Genomic DNA, 21,064 nt, shown 5'->3' on the forward strand with positions numbered 1-21,064 from the left:
AACACTGAGTGGCTGAAAACATTTAGTGTTGTTGAAGAAAAACGTCCGTCTGCTGCACAAATAAATCTAGACATTCCACAACCTGTTTCATTGTCAAGTTACAGAGATACTCTCAGATCAGCATTCAGCAAAAACACAGTGTAGTACATAAATTGCTTACTTTAATTACCGAGATTCTGTCTATATTGGGCTTTTCTGTACAATAATACATATCATAAAATCCCACTATGCCACAGATATAGACTTAGTCTAAAGATTCTTATTCAGTACCACATTAAGCGAGAAGTCTCAGAGAAGTTTACCACGTTTTGTATCCTCACTTACTTGATCCTTCTTCAGTAACCATCCCCAGACCTTCAGCTTTATTTTGCCTTTCAAATGCATTTAAGTCCAGGACACTATAAGAAATAAAATACAAAGCCTGAATTACATTGTGATACATTTCATTTCTATATTCTGTTTTTCTGCCACATGTATTTTAAAGTGGTACTCCAGAAATTTAGTACTGCACTTCCTTTAAGTTAGTGGATTCATAAGAGACAGTTCAAACTATAATGGTTAAAAGAAATGGTTGATAATATCCTGACTTTTAGTCCCTAATATAGTTCAGATCTCCAAAAACACTGGATCCTACACTTCCCATAATTCAACCAATTAAATATCTTGTTTTCATCAATGCCTCCCTGATTGGTAAAAATCTTTCAACAGCCCCAGTTTGTAAATGAGGCCTTCTGTTATACAATATTAGTCTCCAAGCTCAAGCTCAGATAAACCCAATGACATCATCAGGGTTATCTCCACCAGAGCCACAGAATACTTTACACAACTTTTCTCACAGGTACTTCCTGTGAACCAGTAAACTGACATTTCTGCGTGTAGTTTGTGGATGTTCCCCTTTAAATTGCAGTTGAGGAATAAAACAAAAAAGTAAATCAGGTGTTTTGTGTGCGATAATTGGTTATGGCTTCATTACCTGCAAGACATCATCAGTCCAGACAAACTTTTGAAAAAGCCAACATCTCTTTTTTCCTTCAGGTAGTCCAGCATTTTCTGCATCAAGAATGAAGCACAATAAATAGTGGGCTGATGCTGTCAACTATACAAATCGTGCATGCCGACTGATGTGTACCTGCTGCACCAGTATGTTTCCCCCGTTGAGGACAGAGATGCCTAGTTTGAGGGTGAAAGTCACCATAGCACCAAGCCGACCTGATGACCGCAAATCATATATCATACAGTGGCGATACCAAAGGTGGCAGTTATAAGAAGGCAGAAAGGTGAACGCGTCTCTTCCTACCTTTGCTGGCACTGATCATCTGAAGCACCATCTCCGCAGCTCCTCGGTCATGTAGTCTGGCTTGCTGGTACAGCATCTTTTGCTTCTCCATTTCCTTTTCCTGTATCAAATGATAACAGTAAGCACCACTTCTGAACATGATGATGAATGATGAATATGAAAGTGAAATGCCGAAGAGTATTCCTGAGAAATCAATAGCACCTCAAATGTTTTCTCTTTCCCTTCAACATCTTCTTCTTCTTCACCTTCATCACAACTCTAAAAGAGAACGCAGAATGTCAAACCTGAAACATTTTGCTTAACAGCAGCATACATTTTAGTAAAAGCAATTTAGAGAAAAAAGTACCTTTGCCATCATATCTGCATATGCAATATACAAGGGATCCTCTTCCAAAGAACTAACAAAAAAGGAAGATAAATATCTGGTGGTTAAACTTTGTGTAGCACACAATCACATCTCATTTTATTAATAATAATAATAATAATAATAATAATAATAATAATAATAATAACGTTCCAGTGGTTATACTTATACTCACTGCAATGTATGTAGAGTAAGCAGCACGACTACTGATAAATACTAAAAAGAACTGCTTGTGTTTCAGTCCCAGTGTGAAATATGTTGATGATTTATCTTAATGCAGCTCTTTATTAGCTAAGAGGCAGGCCAAAACTAGTATGTAGCACAGATGGAGCCAAACATGTTGGTGCCAGGTGGCCAGGTGTGTGACAGTGAGTGTGTATTCACCTGCACTCAGTCAGAGCGTTGTGGCTGAAATGCAGAATGAGCTGGTGGAGAGGGTCTGGCTGCTTTCTGACCTCCTCCTCTTCTTCTTCCTCCATCTTAGGCTGCGTTTTCTGGACAAACCCATGCACGTAAATACTGGAGCTCAGGCATGTAGTCTCACTATCAGCTGTATGATCCCAAAATACTTTGTATGAGCAGTAGTTACAGTAACATTGAACTGTTACTATTACTGTGCTATTCACCACTTACCTTAAGAGAATAAGGTTGTATCAGAAAAAAAGACAGTAATAGCATACACTGATAGCATGCAGACAATAAACCACAAGTATGGACACACACACATACAGAGGCGGCTCAGAGAGATCCAACAGGGCCAAGAGGTCACTCTCACACACACACACACACACACACACGATGATGTTCAGCAGTGTTAAAAAGGTGAAGAATGGAGTTAAGCATGACTCTCCATGAACCTAGTTTTCACTTTATCATAGACTTCGTATTCCTTCACGATAGCAAACATATTGGAACTTTTTTTCTGTAGTGTTGCTGCAAATATGTGTTCTTGGTTGGCTAGATCATAAGGTTCTTCATCTGTCATACCACATTATGTGGTGCCCTTCTGGCTTTTATTTCAAATAGTGTGGAAATAGATGAGATTTTCAAAAGTTGTATTACCGGTAATTTAAATTGTTATCTTCATTTCATTATTTCAAAAAAAAAAATTAAATAAAAAAAACACCCATTGGCAAAGTAGGTTATATCGAGTTCCAGCGTGCCTTCATGATAGCCTCTTATTCCACATCAGAAACCTGCATTTGTTAAACTATTATATAAATCCTTGAATCATTTTTAATCAATCTCTGCATATTTTGCTGTAGGTTATCATGTGCTACAAAGTGCAGATGAAGAAGCACTTGTATGAAGTAACTGTAATGTTTAATGATTGTTCAAATTTAAGAAAGACACTACAACTTTCAGAAATTTCATTGGTAAGGCGAAGCATCGAGGGAGGATGCCCTCTTACCGATGTTGGACGGGACTTGATGGTCAAAATACACCAGCTGGCTCTGACATCAGCGGTGATGTCATGCTTGCCAAAAATGGTTGTGTGTGGTTGAGAAACATCATATGGATGACCGAGTGCGACCCAGTGCGTGTGGTGGAATTGGGGCACTTTTAATGATGACACAAGTAAAGGAAAGTGGTGCTGTAGGGGCGACGCTCAGCTCCCTACAGCACATGGGGTAACAAGAGGGCACTGGGGGATGACACAAGTACTTACTGCAAGATCCTGCACTAGCTTCTCCTCAAAAGAGTACTCCTCTGTTTCTATCCATATTCTCTGATAGGCCAGGAGGAAGAGGTTAATAGAGCGATGCCTAAGGAAGGGTAAGAGGAGATTAGCCTGGGTTAGATAGCAGGGTTAAGATACTGACACATTCTAATGTACTTAATTTTTAGAATAATGAGTTGATCTGAACTTTGATTGTGTTAAGCACCCATGTATCTGCACATCAGCAACAGTTAAAATGGATAGTCTGACATTTAAGGGCTGGCTCTCGGTTCATATTTAGCATTCAGACAGTGGTATCAATCTTCGCATCAAACTCTTGGCAAGAAAGCAATTATACAAATATCTTCTAAAATGTAAAACTATTCATTGCATTACTGTACGGATACGGACCAGTGGAAAAGCCAGCGGGAATATTTGAATGGGAGTTGCATTTGTAGCATAACCCGTGCCTGGAGGAAAGCGAGGGGTACGAAAGGTATGTAAGGTCGTACAGTTGCAACATTGGATCAGCGCTACGTTACCGTCAGCATGGAGAGCAGACTGTCATAGTCTGAGTTCTCATGCATTATCTCCAGCCAAATATGTCGGTAGGCTTTCAGGAAGTAATTATTGTTTTTGTGCCTGAGGGGATGAGGTACAGTAGAGTGTGACATTGAGGAGAGAACAAAGGCTGAATAAAGAGACAAGAGAGAAAAGATGACATTTGAATGTGTGAATCTCCGGGATCGTCGACATTATCCAGAAGCTTCACATCCAGCCCATCCACAAATCTATTAACCCAAATAAAAACAATCAATTGCGCCTGCATTGTAAATACTGTCTAATAATTATTAGCTACTGCATGCTGTGTCATATTTCACTGTCAACAACTCTGAATAAATGAGTCATGCTGTCAGGCAGGCGAGCAACATCGTCTCAGCACATATTGAAGATGGCCACCCCCAGGTTGGGCCTCATAATTGTTTTCCTCCCTACTGTAGCTCTCTGCCCGAATTCATGTGATTGAGTTACAGAGCAGCAGGGCATGAAATTGCTAGTGTCCTTTTTTTCTACTCCTTGATAACAGCTGCGGGCCAGACATTTGTCCTACAAATGCTGGGAGGGAGGCTGTGCATTAATGCAGGGTCAGAACCCAGGAAGAGAGAGAAATTAGGGTTGGGAGACGAAGAAAGTGTGGTGGTATTTGGCCAGCAAAAACAAAGAGGTGATGTTACAACACTTGCTACACAATTTCCCATCTACTACTAGTAGGACAAGGAGCTCTCTGCTTCTTTTGAATGTTCGAGTGTCATGTTGGATTCACCATCATTAGGCTGTTTAACATGGTTTTAGTCTAGAAACAGTCCAGCAAAGATGTAGAGGCTGTAGGTGTAATGTATGCAGTCATACCGTGGCAGATTATAAAGTGGAGCCATGCGGAAGCAGGCGACAACCGCTCGCTTCCTCTGCTTGGACAGCAACTTCTGCCATACACATTTCTTGGATCTCAATGGCTGCTCCACCTAATAGGAGTAGAATAAGTTAAGATTACATGTTTAATTAACACTGGAGTGGCATTCTTTACAAGTAAAACTCATCTCTGATAACTGGCACTTTCATCAGGTTTTTTCCTCAGCGGTACTATTTCTTTAGTAACTCATCGTGTGAAAAGAGTGAAAGAAGAAGCGCACGAGAAGAGTCAGTAGCGGTCAAGCGGCCCAGTGCAATTTTTCTGTCAAGGATTACTGCAATTTATGTTTTGTCACTCACGTGAAACTAAGTAAAAACACACAGTTGATTCTATTTGTGGCTGTACCAACCAAAGTGCACAAAAATGGAACAAAAAGACAAGTTTCAATGTTTTTTGTGATCTCGCAATATACTGTACACACAAGGATGTGAATGACCAGAGCTTTTATTATGTGCTATGATGAATGGACAGGTGAGTGTGGCGGTGACCATATCCTATGCAGATGTTCAGGACTGACTCTTTGGCAGCATATTTAAAGTGACATTAGCTATATGATTGGCGACCCGGCACCTTCACAGTTGTTTAATGAAAAAAGCAACCAGGGTGTCATTAGCAGCTCATAATATGTTTGGATATGCATAAATGTTTGAGCCCGACCTGCTCCAGGTTGAAGACAGCAGCAGATATTCTCTGGATACGGTCCACCACCCTGTCAGGGTCCGGAGGCCCCTCGCTTCTCATCGCTATGTCCTTGTACAGGTTTAGCTGCCACCTCACTGCAGGGTCCTCTGACTGAGAGTGTGTTACAAAGACAGATGTGAAGTACAACGCATAGAGTCTTTGGAAGCTAATAACCACGGAGTCATCAATTTCGACATGCTCACCTTTTCTCGAAGATGCAGATTCTGCCGAATATGATCTTTGACTTCTTCATCTGTGTCTCTCTTAAACAAAAGCAGGAATAGGGATGCAAATGTAAAGCTTACAAATCTTTCAAAGAAGTGTTCTTGTATGAGTGTAAGAGTAGAACTTCACTTGAAGCAGTGATCTCATTAGACCTACATCAAATGTGTGGCCAGTGCATGGTCACATAAAAGTTGTCTCACCAGAAGGTAACGAGTCTTGGCTAGAGAGATGAGCTCCTGGTCTCCTGGGGTACACATGTTGAGGCCGATTGGCAGCATCTTCTTCAGAGCAGCCACAATCAGCGAGGTCTGGATAGAGTAGAACTCACCACGTCTTTTCTTGTGTTTCCTCTCCTGGTCTTGTCCGCCAGACTGAAAAAATCATGATTTTAACCTCTAACAACACAAAGTGGTGAATAAAAGAAATTATGGCAGCTTGATACGCTGGTCCTTTAAAAAGGTAATACATACTATTTTCCCAATTTTGCTAGGATTAATGTTGCACTAAAGCACTTGCTTTCAACATTTAAACTGATACCTTAACAGTATTTTGTTGGAGCTCAGTTAACAGTGGGAGCACTCTCACTGTATCTGAACAAAAACCAGATGCAACTGAGGCATTTATTTTTCAGGCCTGGCAAAATCTGTGACCAGACTTAATCCGGGCCAGTGAAGCATAAAGAAGTTTCACACCTCAGCGGAAAAACAGAACTAGCAGACTGATGCGGTTAAAACAGCAAGACGTTACCAGTGAGGGGAAATTGCACTTTTGTTCCAAATTGAAGTAGCTGGCTCAGTGAAAACACTAATTTCCACCCACCCACCTACACACACACCCACACCCAAACACACACCCACATACACAGCAACATAATATTAATAGCATAAGGTAACTATTGGCCAAACACAACAGGGTACCACAATCCATCAACGGCAAACACACCAATGGCATGTGATCACATGATTTGCGACAGAAGGGCTGAGCTTCATTACTCCTGATGAGATGTGTTCCGCCCAAAAGGCAATGAGGAATGAGCAAAATTACCATGTCACACATGGTGATGAATGGAGGCCACAAATAATCAGGTGACATAACTACACTATAGACAATATAGCACAGCTGCACAAGCTATTGGCTTTTCTGCTTAGCGACCGGAGCATATAAGCCAATAAGCTGGCAGGTAAACAGCACATGCACTGCATCACTCTACCTTCTCCTTAAAGGACTGTTTGAGATAGAGAGAGACAGAAAGAGAAAGGCAGATAGAAGAAAAGGATGAGAGGGCAATTAATGGAGGCACACAGTCCTCACATGGACGTGCACAGCAATGAAAACCATTTCTTTGCCTTTAAACCGCTAAACCAGGCAGAAAAGAAATGAAATGTTTTAACCCCTGTAATGCTGGAGAGGGCTAAAGGTATGAATGTTAGTTTCTGTCATCAGCTGTATCAAGCTTGCATGCAATAAATCCATACACACACACAGTCATCAGTCATAGTCCATTTTATTATAGTCATGTTATTAGCAAAGAGGTTCTCTATTCCTCTCAGTCGTGTGTATGTGTGCATATGTGTTTACACATAGTTCCTCTGAGATTGTCATGGGCATTTTACATGTTAACATGTACACAGAAGTGGTGGTGTTAACATGGCTGAGAAAAGGTTAACATGTATTTTGCTCATTCATACTAATCCTGCTTATTTATAGATCTTTTTAATCTTTCTCACACACGTTCAATGGTTCAAGGATACCATTTCACACGACTAAAAGGGTTTTAATCCACTGCCAGAACAAGGACAGAAAGTTGACAGTGTTGAGAGGTAGGTGGTAAATACAAAACCTACCTTAGACATCTTGGTTTTATTATCCCCGGTCAAGAAGGAAAGGTTGTTGATTTCATTTTGGACCACAAAGTTCTGCTCTTCTCTTTTGAAATTCTTGAGAAAGACAAATGTCGAAGAAAGATCAGTGTTCTAATTCAGAAAAGCTGGCTGTTGTTTTGTAGCTAAGCATACATGGGATGATGAGAGAACGTACGTGTGACTTGCACCAGAGGATAAATATCTCAGCGACCATTCTGAACAGCTCATTGGAGTCCACATCTGGTTCTTTCAGCCACCTTGACCTGCAGTAAAGGTGAGAGATTAATACATCCTCCGTATTTCTTCTGCAAACACTAAATATCTGCCTCATCTCCTTCTAAATACTCCTTTAAAAACAACTCTATCATCCGCTCCTCAGTGATCTAACCTGTTGTTGTCCACATAGCGGATAAGCATGGGGTAGAAGGCGTACAGGTCCCTGCAGAGCACGGCAAACTCGTCCAGGATGAGCAGCTCGGCCTCCTGGGTGTCTCCCTTACTGTCAGCCTTCAACAGCTCTTCCTCAGACACTACCTTCACAGTCTTCTTCTTCAGCTTCTCGAGTGTAGGCAGGAAGTGGCTTTTCAGCAGGTCTGCACGGGCCTTGCTGATGATGGGTTGCACGTACACTGAACAGTGGCAGAGGAAATGTCACTTTAAATTTTAAAATGTTAAGGTATCTCAGAAAGTTCCCATTATTAGTAGTTGCTAACATTTGCATATAAATAATCTCAAATTTTTTACCTTTTCCAAACAAAAGTAAACCACATTAGCAATTCAACCATTCAAGCTTTTACATTAGCTAAATTTCCTGTTCTAAACTCAAAAAAAGATATAGAGCTCTTTTGCTGGTGTTCTAGTGAAAGCAACCCAATTTTTTTGAAAAAATTAAATAAAATAAAACAGGGTATGAGCAGGGATAGCCTTCATGGTAATACAAAGACATTATATTTATGGTTACAATGCTGAATTGCCAATAGAGGCTGCCATTGGACTGGTCATTCTGCAGGTCTTATGGTTCATGCAGGATTTCTGTGAGATAGTAAAACGACACTGTCTCTTTGAAAAATAAAAACGTTAAAAAAAGAAAAGCAACCCATGACCACCTGCAATCCTCTTCATCCAGGAGGCCTCATCGATGCCCAGGTTGTTGTTAAGGATCTTGAGGATGTTGCCGAGAATGAGGCTGAGGTTTTCTGAGGTGACGGTGGTGCAGCAGACGCTGACCCCGCTGGCTGGCTGGTTCTCGGGCCCCCTCTCCCACCAATAAGACAGATAGTTACACAGCATGGGCAGCACCACCTCGATAACGTGAGGCATCTCTGTGTAGCGCGCTCCGGACTCAGCCATGTCATTGATGTCCTTCATCAGACCGTCTAGCCGCGGCATCCCGGGACACATCTCCTTGACTGAGTCTGCTATGCCTAGGTCTAAAAAAATTAAAATCACAGGGGATTTACATCTCAGCAGATATACACATAATGTACACAATGTATGATGTATGTAGGAAAAATATATATCAGCCTTTTCTCATACTGAAGACAACATCTCAAATGATAAGATGGTTGTAAATTGTTATTGTTCATTATCCATAATAGCGGGTTATTCTGCCACCTTGGTCCATTGCTGGTTATTAAATTATTTGAGAATAATTACATATGACTCACTGGCTCGTTCTCTGGCACTCTTAGTATTAAAGACTGAGCAGGGGTTGTACGTGTTGAGTATCGGCTCCAGGAAAGCCACAGGCATGGCCCCGGCCAGGGTGGCCAGACACTGGCCAAGAGCTGGTAGCTGTCTGTGGGACACAGAGAGGAGCAGAGTTGGTAAAAGCTGTGTTTAATATGTTTTAATCACTTGACACAATGTTAATGCTGAGATACCTTTCTACATAGATGTTTTTCCCAGTACCCAGTGCATAGAGACTGGTCAGGATTCGATAGCAGGACACTTGGACGTCATCCACTGGAAAAGATAAAGAAAATTGAAAGTCCCCTTATTTATGTTGGGGGGCAGATATGTCCCATGGTGACAGGGTGTAAGAAGCAGGTAATCACTGTATTACAATAAACTTAACATCAATACCAGACTCCACTTTTTTTCTCTCGCACATTATGTTTAATCATTCCTCTACTGTCGGGACTCACAAAGCAGGTCGACTCCAAAGTGGTGTTGAGTGATGTGTTCAAACAGAGCAGTTAAAATGGGGAGCAGCGCTACGGTGGTGTAGTTGATATTCTGCGACACGCCTTTCATCTGGGAGCGAGAGTGAGTGAACTTCCCCAGCTTCAGGTTCTCGAACGTCTTCTCCAGGTCCTCTGCGGCGTTCTCAAAGAACGTCCTCAGCCCCACCCTCACCAGCTCCGAGCCCGACTTCATCACCGTCCTGTGTGAGTGAAAGAGAGCGTGATAAACGACTACAACAAAATGAGTAAATATGCAAGGGCAGGGCTATAATAAACCACCGGATACACCCTTGGTATGCAAAGGACAACACTGTTTGCCCACATTCGGACACGGTCAAAAATGCAATTACTTCACTCTCACAATCGCTGAAGGTTTTAGTCATGAAATATGAGACGTTGAGTATCAACCTGACAGCCCCTTCACTGAAATATCAATGATTTATTTAATGAATAAGGTGACTATTTAAATCCAAGGGGAGTTTACCAATGTTGTAGACATACTGTATGACAATGAAAAAGCACAACGCATTAATATGATTAGTCCGTCCATTTTTAGCATTTCACAGTTCATAACATTGCTAAATGAATTACCCATTGTTAAGCCTTGATGTGTCTCACTGGGAAGGACAAATGAAAGACAGAGTCTGTGGGCATCAGCTGTACAGTAGCTCATCAGCCCAAACAAGACACAATAATGCATTGCCCATTTAGCCTCATTATGTGTGAGCTGCATTAACAAACAGTACATTGTCTCTAAGGAACACTATAAGCCTTGGGCAACATGTACCGTATGAAATTTGTTTTGCTTATTTAAATGCCAGAGGACGCTCTTTGTTAATACCAGTACCTCCCAGAAGACATTGCAGTAATAACTGTTTAAAAGAAAATGCTCATGACAAATATGCTCCTCTTGAGGGTCCTACAGAGGTTACATTCTACGTCATTGCATTACACTGGAATAACGTAATTGGTTTCTCAAACGATTATTGTTTAAACACTATCATTATCCAACTGAGGCTTTTTGTTAACATTAAAAATGTGTTAGTTTTCATTTCAAGGAGAAAACTCAAAGCTGCCAGGTTCCCTGTGAGTCTCGAGTTCTGCCAAATTCTCACCTGGTGTCCAGGGTGTGTGCCAGGATATGCAGACAGCTGACGATGGTAGTGGAGTCGCTCCCTACAAGACAACCCAAAATTCTTCAATATGACGGGAACATACACACTGGCATCCATGTTTAGGGCACTTTCTTGAACTGAACTGAGCCTCTCATGGCAGCAATAAGTTCATGTCTGTGTATGTACCAAACACTCAACAGCCTCCAATCAAACAGGTGGGTTAAGGGGTCAGATGTGGTAAGGTTAGTGGATCAATATCTAGTTCACCACCTCAGTTGGATGTGGGATTTCCACTGTGGTTAATGGCATGATGGCTTAACATATCAAATTCAGTGGTTTGTCTTTTTAGTCGCTATTGTTGATAGGATTGAGGATATAGGCATATTTGCTTTATTTTCAATAGTTAGATGAGAAGATTGATACTGATCTCATGTCTGTATGATAAAACAGTGGTTCCCAACCTGGGGTCCGGGCACCCCCAGGGGGGCGGCAAAGATCACAGAGGGGGGCGCAAGTCTTTATCTGGTTTGAGGTTGAGGTAAAAAAAAAATATTTGCACATGTTAAACAAATTATGATAATACACTAGAATATATAATGTATACAAAAGTCTGTATGAAAACTATATATTTTGTTGTATCCTCATTTTTCCTGCGGCCATGGCATCACTATTTTATGAATGAAACATGGCGGAGAAACCTAACTGGGTGTTGATAACTCCTTTGTATCAAAAAAGAAAGTAGGGCTCTATCTCGAGAGTTACCTCAACTTAGGAGGGGGAGTGATAAGTAGGGGGGGCGCCAAGGGAAAACGGTTGGGAACCACTGTGATAAACAAAGCTACAGCCAGCAGCCAGTTAGCTTAGCTTAGCATAACATAAAGACTAGAAACTGGGGGCAACAGCTAGCTTGGCTCTGCCTAAAGGTAAGAAAATCCACCTACCAGCTCTTCTTAAGATCACAAATAAACATGTTATATCTTGTTTGTTTCATATATAATTAAGTGCAATTTTACAGATTAAATGCTCCAGTATTTGGTATCCAAGACACCTTAGTTCATGAGAACCAAAAATAAGTTAGAGAACCAACTTAAAGGGGCAAATCACCCCTAAATCAAACTTTTTTTTTCTTCTTACGTGCAATTAATTATGAGAGGCTCATTCTTTTAACAGCGTGTGATGTACACATTAATGGCATTCTCTTCGACTGAGCTGTAGCATTAGCTAGCTAATGTGAGCTAGCATAATCGGTAAGCTACAGTTACAGCTCCGCCGAGGAGGACATGAGTACGCCTCCTTCTGCGTGGTGATACGGTTGGAGTGTATTTTGGTAGAAAGAAAATAGTTTCTACATGAAACTGCTCACAATCAGGTCTGTGGATTATATTTAGTAACCGGGTTACAATTTCTGGAAAGAGACATTGCTGTTGAGTTTATCAAATGTATTCTTTTGGCACATTGAGCACCACACACTGAGTGCCATCTAGTGCTATTATATTTGAGAGAAGGCAGGCATTTTCTACGGCTGATATCTCCAACAACACACATGCACACGCACGCACACTGCTGACCAGTCAGTAGCAATTAGCTTACCAAAGAGAGAAATCCTATGTCTGACAAGAGCTGCCAGTTTACAAAACAGGCTGGAGGTGTGATGGATAGACAAAGGAAGGAAATCAGACAGTTACAATGAGTACATTATTAGAGAGACGATTAGTAGTTAAGATTCTAAGAGTTTAGGATTTTAAGTAAAGAATGGTAAAGAGTTATTGCCATGCTATATTGCTGTAGGTGAATGTAACTGAATGTTTCGTACCTGGTGACCATCTCCTTCTCCTTGTTGGAGGCGTAACCGCTGCTGCTCAGGTTCTTGCTAGGGGAGGAGAGGAAGTAGAGCGAGTGGTTCTTGAAGTACTGGTCGATGAGAGGAAGGAGAACCTGAAGGAGGACATCGATAATGACAAGATCACATCAAGTTGACAGTAAATGAATTTAAAAGGGTTATCACATGGACAGCAGCTGTGTTTATATCACATCCTTACTTTGGCAAAAAACTTGATTTCTTGTTCGTGAGGAGACCTGTCTGTTTTGCCACTGGCAGCCATGGCCTCTGGATTGAGAGCGTAAATAACAGATTTAATATTAAGCAACAAGACTACTTCAAGTCTCTTGTAGTCAGGTCCTATGTAATATTACCATACCCAGGTGAGCGATGAACTCCTGAGCTGAGTCGACGTACTTGAGCAGCTTCTTGAGAAACTTGTAAGCGAACCTCTTCTCCATGGAAGAGGAATCCTGCTCTAAATCCTTCAAACCCCTGCAACACAATATGATATTAGCTATGAATCAACACTTTTAACTATCAAATGGAAAGGTTATTAAGTAGTGTAAAGTTTCTGCAAGACATCAACGTGATAATATATAAAAGCCATTATGAAATTGTTGACCTCGTGATGCTATAGCCATTGATCTGCAGGAAGCGGAAAAGGTCCTGGGCCTTTTCCCGATCACGGGCCTTCTCCTTGGCCGTCAGCGTGTCATAGGGCACCAACAGAGGGTGTGTTCCCCCACCTGAAACCACAGACAACCCAGTGTTAAGTAAGACAAAGTCTATATCCACGACGTTCTACTTCCGGGATTGCTCCGGTGCCGCTGGAAATTCCACCGGATGTCACTCTTTTCGGACTGATGTCCGTTACTTTCCGCTTTGTTTGTGTTGTAATTTTAAACTCCGGTCAATTTATGAGGACTATGGTTAATTGCTCCTCAGATCTGTACAGTGTAAATCCAGACAGCTAGCTAGACTGTCCAATCTGAGTTTTCTGTTGCACGACTAAAACAACCTTTGAACGTACACGTTCCACCAAAACAAGTTCCTTCCCGAGCCCATTTTGCAGAGGCACTGTTGGCACCGTCCAGCGCTTAGCACCGGCCAAGACGATTGTGATTGGTTTAAAGAAATACCAATAAACCAGAGCATGTTTTTCTTTCATCCCGGAATGCTGTGTGGACTCACCAGACCCTCCTCTGAAGCACTGTGGAAAAAGGTCTGGCAATGTGAGACTAAGTAAGACTTGATCAGCCACCGCTCTCTACTGTTTGTCTGTGTGAAGGCGTAGGTGACATGAAGTGGATGTACCACTCAATGGAACCTATTTAGTCAAGACCGGTGAGGCAGACACACACATATGCTCATAGGCACATATTAACACTGCAACAAGCAAGTGGCACCTTAGATCCACCCACACAGGCATACTGTCTCTGTTTTGCAGGTATCTCCTTGTAATAATTGAGTTCATCAGCAAATCACCTCTACTTCCAAGGTCGCACTTTTTCTTCTTGGCCCAGATGTTATGGTAATTTTCAGCCAGCACCTCCACCATCCCCTTGGACCAAAGACAAGAGAGACAATCAGTACATCTCACTGAGGAGCATGTCCCGCCCACATTACTCATTCACATTCAGGAAATATTCCTTTTCATCTTGTATTCAGACTGAGAGATCGTTTGATGTAAAAAAGAAGAAAAAAAGCATGACAAAACAAATGGGAGGTCACTCACCTGCAATTCTCTTGACAGAACCACGTTGCTTGTGTCTATGGGGCTCGGATTGAAGCCATTTGCCTGGAAATGTTCAAAAAGATGCAGATTTACAGTGAGACGGTGTGTTATTAGTTATTAATCAAGATTTAGCATTATGTTAAAATTATTATTTTGTGTCCTTAGGCCTTCAGTCTATTATGCAGGGAGATCAGCAACAGAATCAGCTTTGCGTCCACAGTAAATAACGATCTGATCTGAATGTTTACAACTGCATACAGTAACTGCTGACAAATGGTACTGTCCTAAATGTAAGAAAATGTGACTGGGTAAGCCTAGACCATGTCGCACTGACTGCTACAAGAAATCATTCCTACACTTCATCACTGAGTGTTAGATAAGACTCATAGGGCTGGACGATTAATCAAAAATGTATCGACATCGAAAATCTGAAGCTGTTATCGACAAATTTTTCCCATGACGATAATCTATTCCTGTTGATGGGCCTACTTTCTCCTTAAAAACATTCTACCGCGAGTGAAGTCACGTGACTTCGCCCGGACCAGTCAGCCGCATGGAAAGCATAACGGAGGATAACTCAAACAGAGTCCGAGTCAACTGAGCAACTTGTGCCCAAAAAGACGCAGTGTCTGTCGTCTGGAAACATTTTGGCTTCAGAAAATATGATTTAAAACAACGTGATTAATTATCGTTCATATACATCACAATACTGCAGTGTGCAACTTGCACAAACATAGGTTTTACTTACATCTTTATAAATACTATTTAAGTAGTTGTACATTTTTATTCCCAATTTGTATATATGTTTGTACATTCTTTCTACATTCTTTCTCCTTATTTTTTGAATATTTGTTCTTGTATTCTATCCTATTTATTATGTCTTGTATATTATGTATGTGTATTATGTGTCTGATATTTTGCTACTATAGCACTGAAATTTCCCGATTTGGGATCAATAAAGTCTATCTAATCTAAGACCAGTGATTTCCAAAATCAACTAAAAACAGAAATGATGATAAGTAAAAAGAAAACATCCATGTTTGTGTTAAAGGTCTCATGACATGGTGCTCTTTGGATGCTTTTACATAGACCTTAGTGGTCTCCTAATACTGTATCTGAAGTCTCTTTCCCGAAATTCAGTCTTGGTGCAGAATTAAAGCCACTAGAGCCAGTCCCACAATGAGCTTTCCTTAGGATGTGCCATTTCTGTGTCGTAGCTATTGAGGAGGAGAGAGGGGGGACAAGGTGGAAGATGGGGGTGTGGCCTTGACCAACTGCCACTTTGCTCATTTGAAAGCCATGATGCCTCTCTCTCATGGGTGGGCAAAATTCTCTGGGCGAGCAAAGCAGAGAAAGGGGAGGTGAGCTTTCATTTTCTCAAAGGCAGAGCAGGATACCCAGGGCTCGGTTTACACCTATCACCATTTCTAGCCACTGGGGGACCATAGGCAGGCTGGGGGAACTCATATTAATGTTAAAAAAAAACTCATAAAGTGAAATTTTCATGCCATGGGACCTTTAAGTTGGAAAATAACAGCCAAATAGGGTTAAAAATTGGTCATCAATCTCAGTCAGATGCAACGCACGCCACACGCTACAATTAAGATGTGTGAAAACTAGTTAGCAAGCAGAGACGTTAGAATAGTTAGCTTAAAGTAAGGAAAAATATGTTGAAATTGTTTTCAAAAAAATAATGGATAAACAGTTGAAATAGTTAGCCAAAAGAAATAAACAGTTGAAATAGTTAACATTAGCTAAAATATAGTAAATAAACAGTTGAAATAGTCAGGAAGAAATGGTTAAAAAACATAAAATAGTAAGCTTAAAGTAAGGAAAAACTGCTGAAAGAGTTAGCTAACTAAACATCGACAATTCAATTGCATGATAAATATTTATATTGTCGTAATATCCACTTTTATATAATTAATCCAAGCCGGTTCAAAATCTGCACTAGCTTAGATGATTAGCATTTATGAACCTGCTTGTTTAAGAGAAAATATACAGAAATCAAAATATTGTCTCATAAAGGATTAAGATTTCTTTTTAGGCATTAAAAATATTTGATTATGAGTTTTTCATCACACCTCATACCAGAGACAGACAATTTTGTGAAATTATTTTTTGACCATTCGTCTCCAGCAAACCTTAGCTTTGGTTCGTTTTAAACCTTTCACAAACGTTTTCGGAGGACAAGCAAGCACATTTGATCATGTAGTGTTTGTCTCTGTTTTTTTGCACTGTACCTGTGAAGCCTGAGAGATCTTTCGCATTTTTTCATTCTCCCTCTGTTGAGACATGCTTTCACCATCCTTAGTCCTGTCGATGCTCCAGCCCATTGCCAGCATACTCTTCATGGACTCTCTAATTGGCCATCTGTAAATCTCTTTCTCCTGAAGCACAGAGACAGAAATGGGGAACAAGGACTACGGTAAACCCCGAAGCCTCAATCTTTAGGTTAGCCCTTCAATGTTACTCTTCTTCACAAATCTCACATTCAACATTCTTTACCTTCTCTGTCAGGGCTTTGTAGATTCTGAGCTGAGGGTGAATCTTGGCCTTCTCATCCACACAGTCTCCATATTTCCATCCCAGCAGCACCTGAAGCACAAGCACAGAGGGATGTACAAGGGTGATAGCAGTCTTCATTGCCTTTACAGTCACCTAAGGACATGATTTATTATTTGAAAGAGTGGGTAAGAGATTAAGTATGCATAACACATTAAGAGTCATGGTACATTCAGTTCTCGCTGTGCTCAGCAGTTAGTACTTTTTTTGACAGATGCAACAATGCAGGCTAAGCTGTTGGCGCAAAAGAGAGCAGGGGCCTTCCACACAGACACTGGCACAATTATTGTCAGCATGCCCAGAGGATCCCTTTCAGCAGTAACAAAAATGAGGCCTCGCCAAAGGAAACAATGCTGTGATATTGGAAAATATTATAAAATTTTGATCTGAATTGTTTTTTTTACTTTTAAATGGCTGCATTTCTGCTGATTTTGCGTGCAGTATTTCTTCAGGGAGAGGCATTTTTTTAGTCCTTAAAACACTCATGACTTGTTCGAAGTGAAATACTGTGCAATTTAATACCCGTTTTTCCCCAGACGAAAGCTCTTTTCTTTGGCCTTACCTTCTCTGCTGACCATTTCTCATGGGAGTGCTCTGCGTATTTATTGGCAAAGTGCTCAAGCTTCTCTGGAAGAGCAATGCTAGAAAAAAAAAAAAGTGTGACAATTAGGCAACATTTCTATGCAAATGCTTGTTACTGTCATGTACTGTGCATGTCATCACAGATTTGATATAATAACACATTTCCTATTAATGTCTTATTCCAACACGGCTTACTTAGCAGTACTGATGGGTTTGGGGTCAAAGTTGCCCTGAGCATCTACAGAAACAGGCTTCTCCACAGTGGTACTAATGGAGGCGTCCACGTAGTCCGGTGGCAAAGCTCCAGCTATGGCACTGAGGCAAGGCATGGCCATCTTGAATAGCTCTGCGTCATATTTCTGCAATGCAAAACTTAGCTTTAAAAATTAATTAAGGTGGAACTTAAATAAAGTTATAAAGCCACATGAGTGAAAGTGTAACAGAGCAGTGGGACGAGGAGCAGGAGGAGAGATGTTAATGAAGAAATATTCTAAAAGCTGAAGAACCAGCGAGCTAGAGGCTTTGGATCAATGATGGCTGTCCAGATATTGATGTTTTCAGGTTGGCCTTTTGCACAGCCTCCTTTCATGAGTGGGCATTAACTGTTGAGAGATGTGCTGAGTCCAGCCATCTGCATCATGGGCAGACCTCAAGATATTTGTGGCAATGAATCCCTCGCATACATACATGTTAATCAAGACTGTGATGAATTAGGTGACTTGTATTTAACTGTTTATCACTTTTAACAAGAAGTTGATGTTAGCCTTTTGCCAAATACATGTTAATGACTATTGCTCAGGAAATGATGAAGTCACAATGAAATTACAAACCTTAAAATAAAAAAATGTAATAAAAATTAAAAACTTGATTGACCCCTCACCCTCTGTGACAGAGAATCAAATACTCCCCAGAAGATTTTCTTGGTGAGCAGTAGTTCATCCTCGGATGCTGTGCCGTAGCTGCCCCAGCCCGATGGGAGGCAGTAGTACTTCCAGTTCTGCTCATAGTGGTTGGTGAGCAGCTAAAGGACACACATAGGGCAACGGTCAAGGCAAGCAGAGTTATAAATGAACAGAATTTAGTAAACAGGACGCTTAACTGTGTTTTCAATGACAGGCAACAAGTATGCAGCCTGTGCAAATGCTCACAACACACTGGCACTGGACCATGCATGTATAGCTAACAACACGCCAAAAAGGAAATCAGTTTTCCAACACACAGCACAAAGAAATCCAAACATGCATGTGAATGTATAGAACAAGTGTGTAAACCAGTTCACAGGCTAGTCACAACCTATTACATCTTCAGTATTTCTCTTGTGTGTTCCAGACGGATTGGGTGGAGCAGTGGAGCCAACAAGCCTGTAATCACACAGTCCAATACTTGCAGGTGCCCACTTCTTCCACACCAGATGATTAATACCGTGGGTGTGTTAGAAATGTGCATGTGTGTGTGTGTGTGTGTGTGTGTGTGTCTCTGAGAGACATAGGTGTACTTGAGTAATATTAGTACATTAAAAGGTCCCATGACATGGTGCTCTTTGGATGCTTTTATATAGACCTGAGTGGTCCCCTAATACTGTATCTGAAGTCTCTTTCCCGAAATTCAGCCTTGGAGCAGAATTACAGCCACTAGAGCCAGTCCCACAATAAGCTTTCCTTAGTATGTGCCACTTCTGCTATTGAGGAGGAGAGAGGGTGGGGGTGCGGCCTTGACCACCTGCCACTTTGCTCGTTTGAAAGCCATGATGTCTCTCTCTCATGGGTGGGCCAAATTCTCTGGACGGCAAAGCAGCGAAAGGGGAGGTAACCTTGCTCCTTATGACCTCATAAGGAGAAGATTCCAGATCAGCCCATCTGAGCTTTCATTTTCTCAAAGGCAGAGCAGGATACCCAGGGCTCGGTTTACACCTATCGCCATTTCTAGCCACTGGGGGACCATAGGCAGGCTGGGGGAACGCATATGAATGTTAAAAAACCTCAAGTGAAATTTTCATGCCATGGGACCTTTAAAGGTACACCTGCAATATAGTGTTTGGTATTTAGCTGTTGGTACCTCCCCACCAAGCTGACAATGTAATAAACAGAGGTAGTAAGGTACAATCAAGCAGCAACCACACAGACAAAACAAAGGTTAGATTATGTAGAAAAGTACAGTAAAGAAAAGGCTGACAGGAAGCAACTAAAACTGAGGCATGCAAGCAATCCAACATGCAAAAAAAGATAAATGGCAAGATATAGGATGTCAAATGGATTTAAAAAGAGTGAGAAAAGTGAAGAAATTGTTGCCCACTCTGAGAGGCATCTTGCAGTAATCGGTCAGCAAGGGCACATCAAAGACGAGGCGGTGCAAGAGCTGCTGCAGCATAGAGGGACGAAGGTGCCTGCAGAATAAAGTGGGAGAGAGATAAGAGTGCTGCTGCTGCCCTGAGCTGCCTTAAACCAGAACATCCTTGGACTCGGACCACTTTTGTGATGATGATTTAGAGGGATTTATAGGGAAACCAAGCCCTGAGCCATAATAGAGTTTCGTTAGAAAGCAGATAAAATGTACTGTTGATCTTTGCTATTCCTTCCAGCTGAGATACAACAAGTGCTTGGTGTATTATCACTAGTAACAAAACCTAGAGAAAACTTTTAACTCTACTTATAGAGAGATTCAAATGTTCCTCACTTGCAGACAGCCAGCAGGCACTCCTCTATTGCGTCTCTCTGGGCCTTGGTGAGTGAACGGCCCTTGGAAAGGCGGTAGATGGTGTGCAGAGTGGAGTCGATGAGGGTGGCGTAGTGCTCGGTGCCAGCAAAGAGAGGGGCGCAGCGGGTGAGGAGGGGTAGCATGGCTGAGCCGATGAAGCGGTTCATGGCCAGGGCTGTCTCAGTGGTACATAGACCCTCCTGTGGAAAGAATGGGTGACAGGTCATACAACATGTGACAGTGGGGACATTACTTGAGACTATGTCATTTCAAAAAGAAAAAAATAACACATTCTTCCTCTGAGAAAAGAAAGATTTTATGTTGCTAGCGGTTTTGCTGCTACAGCCGTACTAAGTCTGGTATGACCAGCAGTGGTATGGTGGCTAAAGTTAGCAAACTTTAGATAAATATTTCATAGACATTTCTGAGTCAGGCCACTACTTTTCTCTTCTTGTGCTACTCTTAAACTATGTTTGAACATTCACAATTGTTCATGTGGTGGAATTTCCAGAAACACCATGTTGTGGTAAGATGAGAAAAAGGGAAAGCTTAGACAACATCAGGTCATTCCTAAGTCAGGGGATGAGAAGATTCGGCCAGACTCTAATAACCAAACCTGTTCATGAATGAATACATGTTTGCGTCTCTACAGATTGAGGGAGTCTAGGCAGCTGCATGATAAGGGAATGTTTGTTCCTCCTTTTGGAGGTTGGTGGAAACAGGGTAAAGGGTCCTGACACACTTTAGCATGCATCCCAGAGAGAGACAGACTCAACTAGGTGAGCAGCATCTTTTGTTTTGGCGA

The 21,064-nt window shown here is 41.4% G+C and overlaps 1 protein-coding gene across 12 annotated transcripts in view; it reads right to left on the minus strand.

The window, feature by feature from the left end:
• The window catches only part of LOC120548992 (ryanodine receptor 3-like), a 113,002-nt gene that overhangs the window by 14,490 nt on the left and 77,448 nt on the right, over positions 1 to 21,064 (minus strand). For 7 of the 12 annotated variants that reach the window (XM_039785522.1, XM_039785517.1, XM_039785516.1 and 4 more), the window contains 35 exons: positions 20,239 to 20,459; positions 19,858 to 19,948; positions 18,446 to 18,586; positions 17,761 to 17,924; positions 17,546 to 17,624; positions 16,927 to 17,016; positions 16,662 to 16,808; positions 14,419 to 14,481; positions 14,169 to 14,244; positions 13,306 to 13,429; positions 13,060 to 13,175; positions 12,901 to 12,968; positions 12,675 to 12,796; positions 12,452 to 12,501; positions 10,862 to 10,922; positions 9,708 to 9,946; positions 9,444 to 9,525; positions 9,228 to 9,358; positions 8,667 to 8,990; positions 7,949 to 8,189; positions 7,736 to 7,823; positions 7,543 to 7,635; positions 6,909 to 6,923; positions 5,899 to 6,069; positions 5,677 to 5,736; positions 5,450 to 5,584; positions 4,732 to 4,844; positions 3,331 to 3,427; positions 2,046 to 2,155; positions 1,644 to 1,695; positions 1,499 to 1,555; positions 1,298 to 1,397; positions 1,130 to 1,209; positions 974 to 1,050; positions 325 to 398 (listed from right to left, as the gene is read on the minus strand). In XM_039785522.1, coding sequence (XP_039641456.1) covers positions 325 to 398; positions 974 to 1,050; positions 1,130 to 1,209; positions 1,298 to 1,397; positions 1,499 to 1,555; positions 1,644 to 1,695; positions 2,046 to 2,155; positions 3,331 to 3,427; positions 4,732 to 4,844; positions 5,450 to 5,584; positions 5,677 to 5,736; positions 5,899 to 6,069; positions 6,909 to 6,923; positions 7,543 to 7,635; positions 7,736 to 7,823; positions 7,949 to 8,189; positions 8,667 to 8,990; positions 9,228 to 9,358; positions 9,444 to 9,525; positions 9,708 to 9,946; positions 10,862 to 10,922; positions 12,452 to 12,501; positions 12,675 to 12,796; positions 12,901 to 12,968; positions 13,060 to 13,175; positions 13,306 to 13,429; positions 14,169 to 14,244; positions 14,419 to 14,481; positions 16,662 to 16,808; positions 16,927 to 17,016; positions 17,546 to 17,624; positions 17,761 to 17,924; positions 18,446 to 18,586; positions 19,858 to 19,948; positions 20,239 to 20,459 — 3,952 coding nt within the window. The remainder of the gene's footprint in view (positions 1 to 324; positions 399 to 973; positions 1,051 to 1,129; positions 1,210 to 1,297; positions 1,398 to 1,498; positions 1,556 to 1,643; positions 1,696 to 2,045; positions 2,156 to 3,330; positions 3,428 to 4,731; positions 4,845 to 5,449; positions 5,585 to 5,676; positions 5,737 to 5,898; positions 6,070 to 6,908; positions 6,924 to 7,542; positions 7,636 to 7,735; positions 7,824 to 7,948; positions 8,190 to 8,666; positions 8,991 to 9,227; positions 9,359 to 9,443; positions 9,526 to 9,707; positions 9,947 to 10,861; positions 10,923 to 12,451; positions 12,502 to 12,674; positions 12,797 to 12,900; positions 12,969 to 13,059; positions 13,176 to 13,305; positions 13,430 to 14,168; positions 14,245 to 14,418; positions 14,482 to 16,661; positions 16,809 to 16,926; positions 17,017 to 17,545; positions 17,625 to 17,760; positions 17,925 to 18,445; positions 18,587 to 19,857; positions 19,949 to 20,238; positions 20,460 to 21,064) is intronic. The other 5 variants (XM_039785520.1, XM_039785521.1, XM_039785518.1 and 2 more) reach the window with 1 other exon arrangement.

Source organism: Perca fluviatilis, chromosome 20, assembly GCF_010015445.1.
Source record: "Perca fluviatilis chromosome 20, GENO_Pfluv_1.0, whole genome shotgun sequence".
NCBI lineage: Eukaryota > Metazoa > Chordata > Actinopteri > Perciformes > Percidae > Perca > Perca fluviatilis.